Source organism: Clarias gariepinus, chromosome 3 (genome assembly GCF_024256425.1).
Source record: "Clarias gariepinus isolate MV-2021 ecotype Netherlands chromosome 3, CGAR_prim_01v2, whole genome shotgun sequence".
Lineage (NCBI taxonomy): Eukaryota > Metazoa > Chordata > Actinopteri > Siluriformes > Clariidae > Clarias > Clarias gariepinus.
The window spans coordinates 46,794,751-46,811,893 of record NC_071102.1 but is presented as its reverse complement, the minus strand read 5'-3'; the positions used below and the strand labels follow the sequence as shown (position 1 = coordinate 46,811,893).

The 17,143-nt window shown below is 42.7% G+C and overlaps 1 protein-coding gene across 1 annotated transcript in view; it reads left to right on the top strand.

Moving 5' to 3' along the window:
• The window catches only part of LOC128519304 (low-density lipoprotein receptor-related protein 1B-like), a gene marked incomplete at its 5' end in the record, with an annotated part of 288,531 nt that overhangs the window by 208,293 nt on the left and 63,095 nt on the right, over positions 1-17,143 (top strand). The window contains 14 exons of the mRNA XM_053492987.1: positions 290-430; positions 1,178-1,365; positions 5,826-6,009; positions 6,432-6,517; positions 8,972-9,094; positions 10,612-10,793; positions 11,944-12,143; positions 12,763-12,951; positions 13,371-13,519; positions 13,651-13,744; positions 13,855-13,971; positions 14,050-14,169; positions 14,788-14,907; positions 16,204-16,320. Coding sequence (XP_053348962.1) covers positions 290-430; positions 1,178-1,365; positions 5,826-6,009; positions 6,432-6,517; positions 8,972-9,094; positions 10,612-10,793; positions 11,944-12,143; positions 12,763-12,951; positions 13,371-13,519; positions 13,651-13,744; positions 13,855-13,971; positions 14,050-14,169; positions 14,788-14,907; positions 16,204-16,320 — 2,010 coding nt within the window. The remainder of the gene's footprint in view (positions 1-289; positions 431-1,177; positions 1,366-5,825; positions 6,010-6,431; positions 6,518-8,971; positions 9,095-10,611; positions 10,794-11,943; positions 12,144-12,762; positions 12,952-13,370; positions 13,520-13,650; positions 13,745-13,854; positions 13,972-14,049; positions 14,170-14,787; positions 14,908-16,203; positions 16,321-17,143) is intronic.

The window sequence follows — 17,143 nt, the reverse complement described above, 5'->3', positions numbered from 1 at the left end:
CTCTCTCTCTTTCTCTCTCTGTACTGATGAGGATCTCTGAAGGCTGGCCTGTGATCTTGTGTGCATTTTAATTTACCCTTGCTGTTTGTGTGCACTGATAACTGCAGTAAAAGATCAATGCCTTACTACAGGATATAATTTGTCCGCATGAGGTCAGTGGGGGTGTACCTAACCTGAGGAAGGTTTCTGCTGTTCAGAGTCGGGTTACAGAGCCTCACTGAGCACATGACTCTCCCTGAGTACAAGTAACAAATAAACCCTTCAAATAATGTCCTCTTTATTCTTTCAGAATATCACGCCTGTGGGAAGGCGGAGTTTCAGTGCTCAGATGGGCGGTGCTTACCCAGTGTCCAGTGGGAGTGTGATGGCTTCCCAGACTGTCTCGATCAGTCAGACGAAGCACCGCTAAACCCGAAGTGTTCAGCTGCAGGCAAGACCTAAACGCCGGCAAGCGAGTTTGACTGACAGCATGCCAGGGCCTTTTGGGAAATGTAGTACCATCTGTTTCTCCATTCATTTTCTTTTTCAGGAAGTCATGGAGGAAATGACAAAGCACACCACAGCAGGGCTTTGATATAATTGTAAACAACAGATTTAATTAAGTGTAGCTAAAATATATAGAACAACTATGATCTTCTTGAAGTAACATTTTTGCCGAACAGACCAAAGATCACAACATATTAAAGAAAAACCTTGTTAAAACTTTGTTTAATAGGTGTATTTGCGGGGGTTTTCTGTTTTTCTCTCTTTAGAATTCTGTAACTGAAATAATTTTTGTTTAGGCTAGTATTAGCTTAGTATTCAGCTATTATAGCTGAACTGCCTCCCACCCTACACACTGTATAAATGCAGATCATTTACTGCTTTCTGTTTCACCCAGATGAGGATGGGTTCCCTGTTGAGTCTGGTTCCTCTCAAGGTTTCTTCCTCTTACCATCTCAGGGAGTTTTTCCTTGCCACTGTCGCCCTCGGCTTGCTCACCAGGGACAAACTGACCATTTTGATTCATACAAATTCACATTTCATACAAACCTAAATAATTCTTTTGACTATGTAAAGCTGCTTTGCGGCAATGAAAATTGCTAAAAGCGCTATACAAATAAAATTGAATTGAATTGAATTGAATATTATAATCTGTGACTAAATATGCATATTTTTATGTCTTGCTGTGTTTTAGAAAGTTTGTGCAATGGCTCATTTTTTATGTGCGCTAATGGCCGCTGCATCCCGCTGCTCAGTGTGTGCAATCTCCACGACGACTGCGGTGACCAATCAGACGAGAGGAACTGCAACATTAACGAGTGTTTAAACCGGCGAGTGAGTCAGTGCACTCAGGACTGTCACGACCTGCCTGTGGGTTACAAGGTGTGTGTCCGTTTGTGTCTGTGTGTGTGTCTGTGTGTGTGCATGTGTTTGTGTTAAATGTACGATAAAGATAGAGATAGAGTAGTAAGTGTAATAAGAAGCCTGATTGCTGTAGTGCTTGGCAATGTTAACGGGCAAAATCCCAACCTTGGAGCTGTCTGTTTGTTTATGGTAAAGCAGGGTGGGAGAGAGCAAAACTGAGAAATTGCAGTGTCATCATGTGAGGAGGCGCGGTCAGTGAGTCCAGTTGGCCCGAGGTGCAATTGCTAGACTCTGAGATGCAGAGCGGGTTAGTGGCTATTTTACCGCCGTGGCAGCACCAGAAGAGACAACCGCAATGGGATTGGGGCCACAACCTTCTGCAGAAAAGAGGGCATTTTAAATCGTTGGAGCAGTACAGTATCTAGGCCTGAGTCTGACCCATCAGTTTAAACTGTAAAAAAAAAGAACTAAAAAGTTTTAAAGAACCAGCAAGCTGAATGATGCAGGATTTTTTAACGTATCTAGTCCCGCTGTCTTTTCCTGGTCAGGTCTGAGATGGGGAAGGATATAAAGGAGAAGACAGAGATAGACAGGGAGAGAAACAGATATGATGTATGATATAGATAGATATGAATTTGCGATACTACCCTACGTGTTTCTTGGTGTATGGGTTATGGGTACTCTCTAACGTCGTCAACCTTATTTTTTTGAGGCTTGATCAGTTTCCATCCTATCAGGTACCTTGGTTACTATGTGTAATGTTTTATAATGTAGTAAGACACTGTAATCTAATAAGAAGATTCCTGTGCTCTAAGAACAGACCCCTCACTGTGCTTCCTTATGCCTTCTGTGGTAACACCTTCTATATCCTGTCTGGTTCCTGTCTGCTAGAATCCTTTTGTTAAATCAGGAGAATGCAAATGTATCTCCTCTAACCTGTCTGTCTCCAGGTCCCTCTATGACTGACATGTTAATGACTGGTTCTTTTGATGTTTGGGACGTAGCACCGTTTAAATGTGCTCTCTTTGCTGAGAATAAACAGAGATCTTCAGACATCATGCCTGCGTGTGTGTGTGTGTGTTTGTCTCTCCCGGTCGATCGGGCCCGGACCGGGAAGTGTTTTAAGGTGCAGCGGACACAACAAGAAATAACTCTTCTTCTCTTAGCTTAAAACTTAGCTCGGACACACACTTCTTCTTCATCTAAAACCTAACACTATGTTACTGTACTTTCATCTGTTGGGGACAACCTAGTACCCGTTGGAGAGTGTGGGAGTGAATTATGATGCTGTCCAGGTACGTTGTGGTGAATTGATCCTGGGCCAGAGGATGAAATCCATAAGGCACTTAAAGGTCTTCAGCAAGGGGAACAAGCCATCATAGGAAATCCAAAGCTTTCCACATAGTCACCCACCCAATCAAGAGGGTAGTATCAAACTTTAATACCTGGTTCAGCTTAAAAGAGTCATGCACCTGGGATTCCCATCAGGTTTAAACATCACCACAATGGGGGTTGACCAGATGATGGCAGACACATTTATGCCATCTCTTACCATTTTGCCTACTTAATTGTCATTTACCTGATCGTGGGCTCCTGTCACAATACCTCCCTGATGGGGCTTCCATGTCAAGTCCTAGGCCTGCTCCATGTACTGTTAGGCACTTAAGGTAATTTGTCTATGCTGCCCTACATGTATTTATCCATGGATTAGTACAGAGACAGTTGTTCTTTCCTAGACACGTCGAGCAGCACTAATGGATGGAGAGGAATTTGATGGGTGTAAACCTTGTGAATGTTTTTGGTGTATTTTTAAAAGCAAATGGTGTACAAGGCAGGAGACAGTCCAATTTTCCTTCCTTTCTGTTCACCACCGCTGCAGGATTTGATTTAGTGTTTGGTTAAATTGCTCCATCCGACCATCAGTCTGAGGGTGGTGGATGGGTGTATGAATCTGCTTTACCTGCAACAAAGATCCTCCATGAATATGTTTCATGACATAGCCTTTTTATAGTGGCCTTGTTTCTGGACACTGATACTGGCTGCCTGGCAGAGGGCTCACATGGTCTATACACCCATGCTCAACTGGCACGATGAGTGCACAACTGTGTCGACCTTAACTTGGGGCACCATCAGAAGGTCAAATCCTTGGCTTTGCCATTGGGCATAGTAATAAAGCATGCATCCTTTTACCAGAAAGTAGGAGGCCAAAAAAGTCTAGCCATTCTTCTGGGCTCCTCTTTTAATTTCAACATCTCAGCCCCAGTAGTGCTTTGGAGGGAAGTGAGTTAGAAAGCTGCAGGAGGATGTTGAAGATGAGAGGGGTGAAAAGTTTGAGAGGGTGTTGAAAATGAGATAGTTCAAGAGTGGTGTGGCTTGGAGATGAGATGGTTAAATAATGTTTAGGGTGTTGTAGATAAGATGGTTGAAAAGCTTTGGACGGTGTTGGAGATGAGATGGTTAAAGAGCATTGTTGAGTAGTTGATGAGTCATGGTCTCTCAGCGCTGTAGTTGTTCATAGCTCCCTCTTTTCTCAGTAAATGTGGTTCAGACGAGTGTGTTCTGTGCAGCAGCCGTATTCCTGACACCATCACTGAGGACAAAGCAGAGAAAAGAGCAGCGCTGTCAGGAAATAGCACACCAGCTGACAACTACACATACACACATACACACACACACAGAAAGAAGGCTTGGCAGGCAGGACAGGTTTGGCACGTGTTACTGTAAAGTGCTGCCGCGATGTGACATTTCTGGCAGGAACACACACTGCCTCGCACCGTCAGCTCCACATCATGGTTTACATTCAGACTGCTACAGATTCACACAGACACTAAGAGGAATTATAATCAGCTTTAATCTCTTCAAGACAGAGCACATGATTAGACGTTTACTCCTGACTCATTACAACATGAACTCTTCAGATCTGGAGCTGAAAACCTGCTTCATTTACTTTTCTTTTATTTCTCGTTTTGTTTTGGCTTTAACATTCTCCTGTTTACACACTGCACTGTCATTCTGTCACCTCCTGCTGCATTCCTTAAGATTAAATTTGCAATCTGTCACCTCATAATACACACACACACACACACACACACACACACACACAGAAAATATACTGCTGGTGTTCCCTCCCTTTGCACCCTCATTAAGTCGCACAGCTGTGAATGAGACAATATGGTGAATCGGCCCTGTGAGAGTTCAGAGGATTGTGTTGTACACACCAGTGACTAAAAACTGGGTAAAGGGACATAAAGTCCATCTCACACTCTTGTCCTTACAGTTGGTCTAAATCAGAGCAAAACAGATTATTTATTCATACACTCTTCCTGTGGTGTTTGTTTTATTACAGAGACCTGAACAAACCTCAACCAAAAATGTTGATTAAGGAATTTTAAAAAAGTGCAAAATAATTATAATAGAAAAAAGTGAGCGTTGGTGGTTATGACATCAGTCTCGAGCATGGAGCCGTCGCTGTGGAGGCAATTCCATGAAATAGCAAATCACATCCAAAGTTTATTTTCTCCAAACCTTGTGTGTTATGTGTGAGCAGCATGCGATGGTAAAATGATGGAAAGTTCAGTGTGTTGTATACGAGCCCAGTGCAGGCTGTCATGCACACTTTTGGGAAAACTCTTACTTTTCAGAAATGAAGCTGCCTTCTGCAGATAGGTCTGATTTTTTTCTTAATTTCTCTGTCTTTTCTTTCTCTTCTACCAGAGTAACATAGATCTGTTCTCATATCGGGTGTGGAACTAATGTCCTCCTGGAGAAGTGCACAGTCTAGGGGGCCTATATTGGCTCTGACTGCCTGTATTGCTGTGTCTCCTAGCGACCGTGTGTGAGGTGAGCTTTAGTTCTGCAGAAACATGTGATGTAACGTAGCGGGTCTCTCTGCAGTACATCATGTTGTTCCTGCAGACCTACAGAAACTCTGCCCCTGTGGCCCTGTTTACTGACTCGCTTTTTAAAATAAAGAGCACACTGCCATCCAGGAAACACCACCACGTTTGATTTACTTCCTGCTGTGAGTAACTCAGAGTCCAATCTTAAGCTACAGATGTGGAAGTGAACCCGCGACCGCTGCTTCACCCTGAGCCTCTCTCAGAGTCTGATCACTGTGTTTTCTATCTGCATAAAGATCTGAGCAGACATGGGTTCTGTTCAGATACACTGTGTGTGTGTGTGAGACATTTACGTTTACATTTACGTTTAGGCATTTGGCAGACGCCCTTATCCAGAGCGACTTACAGTTTTATCTCATACACATCTCTACACATTTGAGCAGTTGAGGGTTAAGGGCCGCGCTCAAGGGCCCAACAGTGGCAACTTGGTGGTTGTGGTCCGTAGTCCAATGCCTTAACCAAGACATGTGTAATAGTGGAGAAGGGGCGTGGTTAGAGGTGGAGGAAAAGGAGGACTGTCGCTATAATTGGCTGGATGCCACCTGTGACCATGTGTTTGTGTGTGTGTTTGCACTGCAGTGTGTGTGCTGGCCTGGTTTCCGGCTGAAGACGGACGGACGGACGTGTGTGGACATTAACGAGTGTGTAGAGAGATTCCCGTGCAGCCAGCAGTGTGTGAACACGTACGGGTCGTACAAGTGTGTGTGCGCGGATGGATACAAACCCCTGGAGACGGACGCACACAGCTGCAGAGCTGTCTTAGGTACTGGCACACACACACACACACACACACACATACATAAACACACTTCTGCGCTGATCAGATGAGATGGGTTTGTTCTTGTTTTGTCGTGTAGTTTTATATTGTTAATTTTGCTAACCAGCTACAGACACTTACAGACTCCAGATTAGTGCCACTGAGTTTAAAACTGAGCTTTACTCTTTCATATCACTTCTAATGTCCAAGCCTCGCCTCCAGACCTTAGGCCACACCCCCTACCTGAGCCTGAGCCCAGAGTGAGAGTGAGTGTTTTTCCCCTGCAGCTGTTTCTGTCTCTGTGCCGAGTGAGGAGTTTACACAACCATGTTTAGTGCACTGTGATGATCTGGACACTTTCATTATTGTTAGCAACATTAGCATTGTAGCGGAAAAGTTTCAGCTCTGCACTTGTGGTTTGTGTTTAGCAGAAGAGCCGTTTCTGATTCTGGCCGATCATCATGAGATCAGACGGATCAGCCTGGACGGATCCAACTACACGCTGCTGAAACAGGTACGGACTCGAGCACCGCGGGCCCCCGTACGCTCCATAACACACACGCTGCTAAATCCTGCGCTCTGATTGGTCAGTCAGGAGGTGATGTAAGTGTCAGAGGTGGAGCTGTAACGCTGTCTCATTACCGCGACACGCTGTAGTTTATGGAATGTAAGGGAGGTAAACATTCTGCTCAGGTGCTAGGGGTGTGTCCTTGTATAGCTCCTCCCACTTTTCCTGTGCATGTTGCATGGTGAGTAGTGTCAACACACACTACTGCTGGCTCCTTTACACTGGAGCACTGTGTGTGTGTGTGTGTGTGTGTGTGTGTGTGTGTGTGTGTGTGTGTGTGTGATGGATTAATGAGCAGATTATTTTAGTTCGTGACTGAGGACAGAGTTGGAGCAGGAATGAAGTATGACATCATCGCTGATAATGACCTTCTGATTGGTTTCAGATCATTACAGACATTTTATCTGTGATTTATAACTGATTAATAAAACACACCTCTCTCTCTCTTTCTCTCTCTATGTTTCAGGTCCTTTATTTCTATTTTCCACATTTCCTGTCTTACTGGGTCATTTTTTTCACATCCATTTGCTCTCTCTCTCTCTCTCTCTCTCTCTTCAGTTGAACAGTGCTTTATTGGCATGAATGATAAAAGAAACACATAGTTTCCAAAGCAATTAATAAAGATTGATTACATTAAATATTGCGAGTAACACGTACAGATGTTGCCATTAAAAACGGACGTTTCGAGAAAAGGAATCCCGTGACTTGCTGCGGCTGCGCGCGGCAAGCTGTGAAAATGCCCTTCATTACCTGTAGGGGGCAGTCGTGTTTCAGTCTGAAGTATTGTGTGTTTACTGAAGCCGAAAATGTGTTCTCTCTCTTAGGCGCCCTTTGACAGCAAGCGACGGAGCTCATAAACGTGTCAAACTGTAAATACTTATATGTATTTATTCTTCATTTTCTTTTCTCCTTCAATGATGATACTTACTTTGACTGCGCTTTCTCCATTCAGTATTATAATTATTATTAGTAGTAGTTCTCCGAATTTATTCTTCTTCTTCTTATTATTATTGTAACGCACCCGCACGTGTGTGCAAAAAGACTACAATGATGTATGACATATTAGCCTAAAACAATTGTTTTATTGTGCTTATGCGCTTTAAATATACAATATACAATAAACACTGTCTTGTGCAAAGTGAAAGTGAGTTGCACGTGCGGCTTTTTGATCAAAAGGCTGATAAACGCATGCGCAGATATGAGCAGATTTATCGATAAAACAACAGACATGAAGTGAAAAAAATAACCACAAAAACATGTACTACTCTCTGAATACAACGCGACAGCACGCAGAACCCCCGGGCTTTGACTGCACTTCATTCGTTAGTACTGTAGTAGTACACTAAAAAAAAATGCTGGGTTTCTGTGAACACGTCGTTGGGTTGTTTATGCTGGGTCAAAATTCAGTTATGCAGTTATTTCGGGTACTTTAATCACACTGTTGAGTTGCTTTTGCTATGAATACTAAAAGTGCTGCATGATTAAACACAATGGAAAAAAAACGAAAAAAGCAACTTCTCCGTTTTGTCCCTAGACCTTTTGTTCTGGTGTTTATGCAGTAAACCCATGGGTGAACACGATGATTTAAGAATTTAATTAAACACAAATATAAGTGGCATTTTAGTTCAAATCCAACATTTTAATGGTTAGTGACCGGTGCAAGGGCGTCAACTCGCACGTTCTGCGATGTTCCATTGTCCAAGTGTTACTGTGTATGCTTTGTAATGTCAGACACATTCAAATGCAAATAATACACCCTCCCCAGGTGTAAATCAGCTTTTCTCACCTTTACACTCGGAGAAACTAAAATGGACCTCTCCTCACTGTGCATGGTTTCAGCAAAGTGGAGGATCTTGGATCTTGCTTCGGGCCTCTTCTTTAATTTGTGTAAATTTAAAATCTTCTGGATTCTACATTCTAAAATTGACATTATTACTGTCTTATCATAACATGCATGCTTTTAATTACTCTACAATGTTTTAATTTTAGATTTTATTTAAAAATAAATAAATAAACCAAATTAAATTATTCCATTTGTATTTACCCTTGTAAAATAGCATAAAAAAATGATGGGTTGTGTATCGAGCGATTAAAAACAATACAAGACATGTTACGATAAGGAAACTTTCTATCTCTTCCATTCCAGTGAATAAAAAACGTCTCACCAGCCGTGCCTAATTCCGTCATGTCATGTGTCCTCCTCTTTAATTTACCACATAGTCTAAATCAGCGCTCAGCCGCACGCAAAAAGTCTTCCAGAGCACACCGGCAGAAGTTGTATCTGCATTCCTGTATATTAACATTATGTCTCTCTCTTTCTCCCTCTCTCTCTCCCTCTCCCTCTCCCTCTCTCTCTCTCTCTCTCTGTCTCTCTCTCTCTCTCTCTCTCTCTGTGTTCAGGGTCTCAGTAATGTTGTCTCATTGGACTTTGACTACAAAAGAGATTTGATGTTTTGGATTGACAGCAGTCGCCCGAGCGGACGCAGGATCAGCAGGATGCGTATAAATGGGAGCGATCTCAAGGTATCCTCCGTGTGTGTGTGTGTGTGTGTGTGTGTGTGTTTATTTTTCCAGTTCTGTGCAAATCAGTTATAAAGCTGTAAAGAAGTCATAAATCCTTGTGATAAAAACACTTGTGTGGTCTGACGGTTCCTTGGTTTCTCACCCACGTCTTTAGTTGATAACTGGGATTAGTTCTCACAAATATGAAAATAATATATATATATATATATAATCTTCTTCTGTAATATCAGAGCTCTCATTAATGTCTACAGAGATGTTCAGGAGAAAAATTAAGCTCGGTGGAGTGAGCTTAGCGCTAATCTAGTCTAAGAACAAAACCTAAAACTAGCATGAACCTGATATCACCCTGATTACTGTTATTTAATCTGGACAGGCCACGCCCAGAGTGACTCCTATAAGCATTACAGATAGTGTATGTGCGTGCGTGTGTGTGTGTGTGTGGGGGGTGGGGGGGTCACAGGGGTTTAGTCTATCCCAGTGTTCCCCAGAGGAGTGGGACCCGTGCCGCCCGCGCAGCTCAGACTGAGTGGAGTGAAGGACCTGTGGCGTGGCCTGCACTTTATTATCTCTACACTCCAGGATTTTTAGCGTTTAATTCTGCTCAGCGTGATGAGAATCGAAGTTTGATGCGCGGTTTGCAGTCAGTTTGACTCTGACGGAGAACACACACACAGCGGTTTAGGAAAAGAGTTGCAGATGTGTTACATCAGATAGAATAAAGTTTACAAATTGCCTGTGGGATGTGAAGCGGCTCGTGTAATGAACACACACTGTTCTCAGGCAGAACGCCTCGGTGCCGTGTGGGAAGATAATTGATTCTGACACTAACGAAGTTAACGAGTGCGCTTAGTGGTGGAGAGAGTGTTTAACGAAGTTCAAGTGCGTTATGGAGAGCTATATTTATTCATTTAAAAATATTTATTAGTAACAACAACACTCCATCACACTGACACGAGGCAGAACCAAACTCAAGCTCCTCCCACTACACTTCTAATTAAACCCCTCCCACTACACCGTATTCAAACCCCTCCCACAACACCATAATTAAATCCATCCCACTACACTGAAATTAAACCCTTTGCACTACACCATAATTAAACCCCTCCCACTCCACCATACTTAAACTCCTCCCACTACAACGTAATTAAACCCCTCCACTGCACTGTAATTAAACCCCTCCCACTGCACCGTTATTTAACCCCTCCCACTGCACTGTAATTAAACCCCTCCCACTCCACCATACTTAAACTCCTCCCACTACACCGTAATTAAACCCCTCCCACTACACCATAATTAAACACCTTTCCGACTACATTATAATTTAACCCCTCCCACTACAGCATATTTAAACCCCTCCCACTACAGCATATTTACAGTAAACCCCTCCCACTAGGGTATAATTAAACCTCTCCCATTCATAAATAATTTTAGTTAAAGTTAAGGCTGAGTAATTAATCAGTTATGTTTATTAATAGGTCATTTTGTTTGTTTCTGAGTTTATTGGATTTAATTTTTAGGTGATCCACAGAACCTCGGTGCCAAACGCCCTGGCAGTGGACTGGATTGGGAAAAACCTGTACTGGTGCGACGCTGAAAGGAAAACACTGGAGGTGGCGAAAGCTAACGGACTTTACCCGACCATCCTGATGAGCTCCGGGCTTCAGAACCCCTCTTCTCTCACACTGGACCCTTTAACTGGGTAATGCACTCAACTATAAAGAGCAAAACTCTACACACCCCTGTTAATATACAAAAAAAGCTTTTTTTTGTTGTAAATTTCTGAATCATGTCAGATCATTCTCCACCTTTAACCCTCAGTAAAGATCAGCTAATCTTCTTGGTTTCATCCGACTGCTAAAGTCATGAACTGCAGAGAGAAATTTGTGATCTTACTCTGGAAAGGTCAGGAGGGAGGTTACAAAAAACACTTTTTCAATATATGTACCGTGGAACACTGTGAAGGTCATAATGAACAAGTGGAGAGAGTAAAAAAGCAGAGTGACATCAACAGCAACTGGACATCCCTCCAGCAAAATGACATTTTCTCTCATAATAAATTATTCTTTCTAAATCAGCTTATCATGGAAAACCCCCATAGCGAAGCATGGTGAAGCAGGGTGGTGGCAGCATCATGGAGTGGAGCTGCTTCTCCTCAGCAGGATCTAAAGGTCTAGTCATGTCATGATAGACTAGACTAGTACATTTCGTACTGTGTATGACTGTTTATGTGACAAATAAAATTTGAATTTGAATTAGACAGACTTATGAATTGCTTGAAAACCTGTTTTGGTGAAGAACCTGCAGGTCTCTGTTAGACAGATGAAGATGAAAAACATACTCAGTGCAGATCAGCACTGTGGACAGGCCAACTCAGAGCTCAGGTCTAAATCCAACACTAAACCTGAGGAGAGATGTGCACAGGAGAACACCTTACTATCTGATTGATTATTTATGCAAAAATGTTGCAATAAATTTAAGTGGAACAAAACAATGCAAATGAAGACGTCTGAAGTAAGAGGATTTTTACTTTAAAACATTGAGCGTGCTATATGACATGTACGATGTGCTTTAACACATGAGCACTTATACAACCAGGGTACTGTAAGGTGTAGCCATTCCTACTAAAACATTTATTTTGGTTCATGGGCTTCTGTAGCTCATTAAAGATAAGGAAAGATCTGAAAAGCTTTCTCTCTGTGATTCAATAGGGGTGTGTAAACCTTTGGGCTTTTTGGGATTAATATGATTCAGTTATTGTAGCACTGTAAAAGTGCAATAAATGAGACGTGGTCAGGTACAGCGTTAACTCTACAGGAGACTGACTGCAGGTGTTTTATGTTCTATCACAGGTATGTTTTTTGGATCGACTGCTGCGAGCATCCACACATCGGACGCGTGGGAATGGATGGTAGCGGTGCACGGGTCATCATCCGGACAGATACACACACTCCGTCAGCGCTCACCATAGACTACGTCAACAGCAGGATCTACTGGGCGGACGGGAACCGCATCCTGTTCTCGGACACAGATGGCTCGAGGATACACAGAGGTACGAAACGCTGATGAACACCCAGAACACAACCCAGTGTGATGGGATGGTTAATTTAACGCCTAGCATGACAGCAGGTACAAACTCTAAAAAGTATGCTTTAATAAATATTAAGTGAAATTATTGGCAGAAATCATTATTTTAGAAAAAATCAGCTTTGGAGTGGCATAAACAACCTTTTAAATGTAGTTTTTGAATTTAATTAAATGTTTTAAATGCATCAAACATATTCAGATTTTTTTATTATATTTTATACCAAAGTCTTTTTATGACTGATTGATCTTAACTGAGCTAATCTACCTGATGTAATGTTAATGTAATAAGAAAGGAAAAATGGATGCTAAACAGCACAAAGTGTTGAGGAGGACAGGAAACTATGACCATATAAGGACACAGTACAGGTTTAGAAACAGGAATTATAGTGGCGTGGACATGACATTGTGAGATGGAATTCTAATGAGAGCACTTCAGAAGGGTTTGGTACGCAGCCAGAGAAAAAAAAGAGTATATGTGTGTGTGCGTGTGTGCGTGTGTGTGTGTATGCATGCCTGGGTTCTGCTGACTGAGCTGGCAGCGGTCCAGCGCGGTCACTAATTGATTCCGTCTCATCTCGTTAAAGTGCCTAACGAGGACATGGGCGAGGTGACGAGTCTCACCCTGTTTGAGGATTTTCTCTACTGGAGCGATCAGAAGAGGCGAACACTGAATCGAGCTCATAAAACCTCCGGAGAGAGGCGTGTGGAACTGCTCAGCTCTTGGCAAACCATTCGTGACATTAAAATTTATCACCCGCTACGCCAACCAGACGGTAAAAACACTTCGAGGGTATTTAACTCGTTTATATATTCATATGGTTTTTATGACGGGGGTCACACCGAGTTGCAGCGAGCTCCAGAAGTCTCAGAGCGTTATTATCACATGACCTATCAACTTTTATAAGTTTGATAATGACTTTATAGCATGTGTATAAACACTGATTAGCATATTTATAGAGTTCTGCATCAGCACAAGGGCGTTTGCAGGGACGGGAACTTATTTACAGGAAAAATTACTTTTACTATGAGTTTTGCAATGTAGCTAACAGCTAATGTAGCTAACAGCTAATGTAGCTAACAGCCAGTTTGATTTTCTAGTTAGATTTCTAGTAATGAGACAATAATTCTGGTATTAACTGTGTGTGTGTGTGTGTGTGTGTGTGTGTGTGTGTGTGTGTGTGTGTGTGTTTAGTTGTAAAGCACCAGTGTCAGGTGAATAACGGAGGCTGCAGTCATCTGTGTCTGTTGTCTCCGGGTGGAGCCTACAGATGTGCATGCCCCACCCACTTTTACCTGGCCAATGACAGCAAGACCTGCCTTTCGAACTGCACCTCCAGCCAGGTGACACGTCCCACCCGTACCCACTTGAACACTCTCTTATAGGGGTCCAAGCACCTACAGCACACACTGAATGTTTAAATGTTAAAATTGTATGTTTGTGTGTGTGTGTGTGTGTGTGTGTGTGTGTGTAGTTTCGTTGTGGCACAGACGAGTGTATTCCGTTCTGGTGGAAGTGTGACACAGTGGACGACTGTGGTGACGGCTCAGATGAACCCGGAGACTGTCGTATGTATCAGTAATAAAACTACACAATCCATACTTAACCTCAGTGTGTGTGTGTGTGTGTGTGTGTGTTTATACATAAATGTTGGATGTGCCCCCTCCCCCTTCCTCAGCCGAGTTTAAGTGCCAGCCGGGTCGGTTCCAGTGTGGCTCTGGTCTTTGTGCTCTTCCTCCTTTCATCTGTGATGGAGAGAACGACTGCGGGGACAACTCAGACGAAGCAAACTGCGGTGAGAGTTACAGAGAAGATGAACACACTGGGGACAAAACAAGGCTAAAGATTAAACTCTCTCTCTCTCTCTGTGCAGAATCGTATATCTGTCTATCAGGGCAGTTCAAATGCACCGGGACTCATAAGTGCATCCCAGTGAACCTGCGCTGTAACGGACAGGACGACTGTGGCGATGGAGAGGACGAACATGACTGCCGTGAGCGTTTCACACACTTCATACACACAGCTTAAGTGTAAAATTGTGTAAATTTGATGAACACCCATCAACTGATGTACTAACACCCTCCACACAGGCCCACATCTGTCACGTGAACGTGAACAGTGTTAATTAGAATTGTAGAGCAGTGAGCGGAGTTAACCTGTGAGATACTTCAGACTGAAGAGCACTTTGTGAACTTTAGGGGCACTTCCACACTAGGCACTATTGATTTGTATCGTGTCCAAGAACGACCAGTGTCCAGCTCACAATGTTTACATTATTGTTATTATTCTTCAGTCTTCAATTTACCATCATATTCTATTTTTATCAGTTTGTTTTTAGGTTTTTTCTTCAGCTCCAACACTTCAGTAACTGTACAGACAGTTAAAAACACAATGTGCAAAAAACTATGCACGATACAGTTGTGCATCACCTGCGCTAATGCTCTCGACCAATCAGAAAACACTAGGCTTAATATGGATTAATGAAGTCATGCTTTTGTGAAATAAACAAAGTTTTCTCTATCGAGAATCAGGTGACTTGACATATAGAATTTATTGTGTGTGTGTGTGTGTGTGTGTGTGTGTATGTCTGTGCGTGCGTGTTTTGCTCCAGCTGAAAACACATGCTCGCCCACACACTTCCAGTGTAAGACCACGATGCACTGCATCTCCAAGCTGTGGGTGTGTGACGAGGACCCGGACTGCGCAGACGGATCAGACGAGGCAGACTGCGGTGAGCCACGTCACTTCAGCAGAATGATTTCCTCTTTCACACCTCAGCACTTTTTATATCCGTGTTCTGACTGGTCAGAAGGTGTTGATTAATTCTCCGTAACATCAGCTGTGACAATATTGCAGGATTATATTCATGCGCTCATTTTGATGGTGATCTTGAAAGGAGTCTCCAGTGTGAGGACTTTGTGACTTTTTTGACGTCAGTCTCCTCCCATGCATGCTGATGATTTTTCAATAACAGAATGCCAGCTTGTGTTTTATCATTGAGTTTGCATGTTCTCTGCGTGCTTGGTGGGTTTCATCCGGGTACTCTGGTTTCCTTCCACAGTCCAAAGATATGCAGGTTAGGCTAATTGTCGTTTCCAAATTGCCCATATTGTGTGTATGTGTGTGCCCTGTGATGGATTGGAACCCTGTCCAGAGTGTACCATGTCTCGTGCCTTGGGCCTCCTGGGATGGGCTCCGCCCCGCGACCCTGAATACAGGATAAAGCGGTATAGAAGATGAGTGAGAGATGTTCTTTATCACCATCATTTTTACCATCATCACCTTTATCACCCTCACCATCATCTTGACCATCACTTTTATTACCATTACTGTCATCTTCTTCAACTTAATCCTCACGATCATTATCACCCGGTCACATCACCCTCTTCATCACCTTAATCCCATTGTCATTACTTTTATTATCTTGACCATCACCTTTATCATCATCATCACAATGGCAACAATTTTATTCCTTCCTGAGATAGGGATCACCATGATTATCAGCATCTTCACCATCACCTTCATCACCTTCATCAGCATTATCACCATCATCTTCACCATCATATTTATATTACCATCATCTTTACAATCACCTTCATCACTATAATGACCATCATCTTCATCATCACTTTCATCACCATTATCAGTATCATCTTCACCATCATCACCTTGACCACGTTGTGTTTTATTCATCCTGAGATGTGGAGAATATAGATATTTAATGATTCATCAGCGAGATGCAGAAAGATCTCTCCTCTGAACCTGAATGAAATATTCATCAGTGGTGTGTGTGATATTATTGCAGCCTGATGAATGTCCTCACACTGCAGATTATTTCATACAGACGCTAATCAGTCTCCATATGAAAATTTATGATGCATGGTCTTGCTGTAGAGTCACTCTCAGTCCTAAGGAGGTGAACATGTTCAGGCTGTGATGTGATGGTGTTCAGTTGAACGATGTGCCAATGCTGTTTGCTCTCTCTCTCTCTCTCTCTCTTTCTCTCTCTCTCTCTTTGCTGGATCAGATGAGAAGACATGTGGGCCACACGAGTTCCGCTGCAGGAACAATAACTGCATCCCGGATCACTGGAGGTGTGACGGGCAGAGCGACTGTGGAGACATCTCGGACGAGGAGAACTGCAGTGAGCACCTTCATCTTCATCATCACGATCATCCACAACACCATCAACCACCATCACCACATCATCTTTATTACTGAATGCCGTTTTGCTGAATAAGCCACACAAGCAGTGATTTAGTATTCAGGTCATGTTTTGGTCATGTTTTTATTAAAAGCAGGAACGTAGCTTTATCTCTGTATTGACTCGCAGTATCTCTCCTGCCACCGCAGGATCACCCGCTGTCAGAGATGTCTTGTGTAATTACGGTAATTTACTCCGGGACGCTTAATTGCTGTCAGATAGTTGGTGATTTACTGTCAGGATTTACAGAGCAGTCTGTGTGGAGTTATATCCTCCTCCATCACTGGAACACAACAGCACTGATGCTGCTTTTCAGCTTTTATAGCTCGCACATGGAGCTTTATTAAAACGCTTTATTAAACCAGGCTGCTCGGGTTAAGCTCCAGATCTCAACAGGTGTTGGTGTGAATTTCAGGAAACAGTGGTTTATATGGATATGGACTAACTCAGCCCCTAAACCAGATGTTAACACTAACTCCCCTTTAAAATCAGATGTTAACACTAATTCCACCCTAAAAAAAATTGTACAGTCACGTTTAAAAGTTAGTACTCCCTCTTTTAAGTAATTTTTTTTGTGTAAAAACATAATCTGACTGTATCAGTTCTCAGTATTTGGCAAATACAGCCTCAGACCAACGCTCAGTAACGCTAAGTACCCCCTTAATTTTATAGATTGTAGATTGTAGATCCACTTTTAGCATTAATAACCTGAACTATCAGTTTCCTGTATGACTGTATCAGTCTCTCACATGGCTTGTTACGT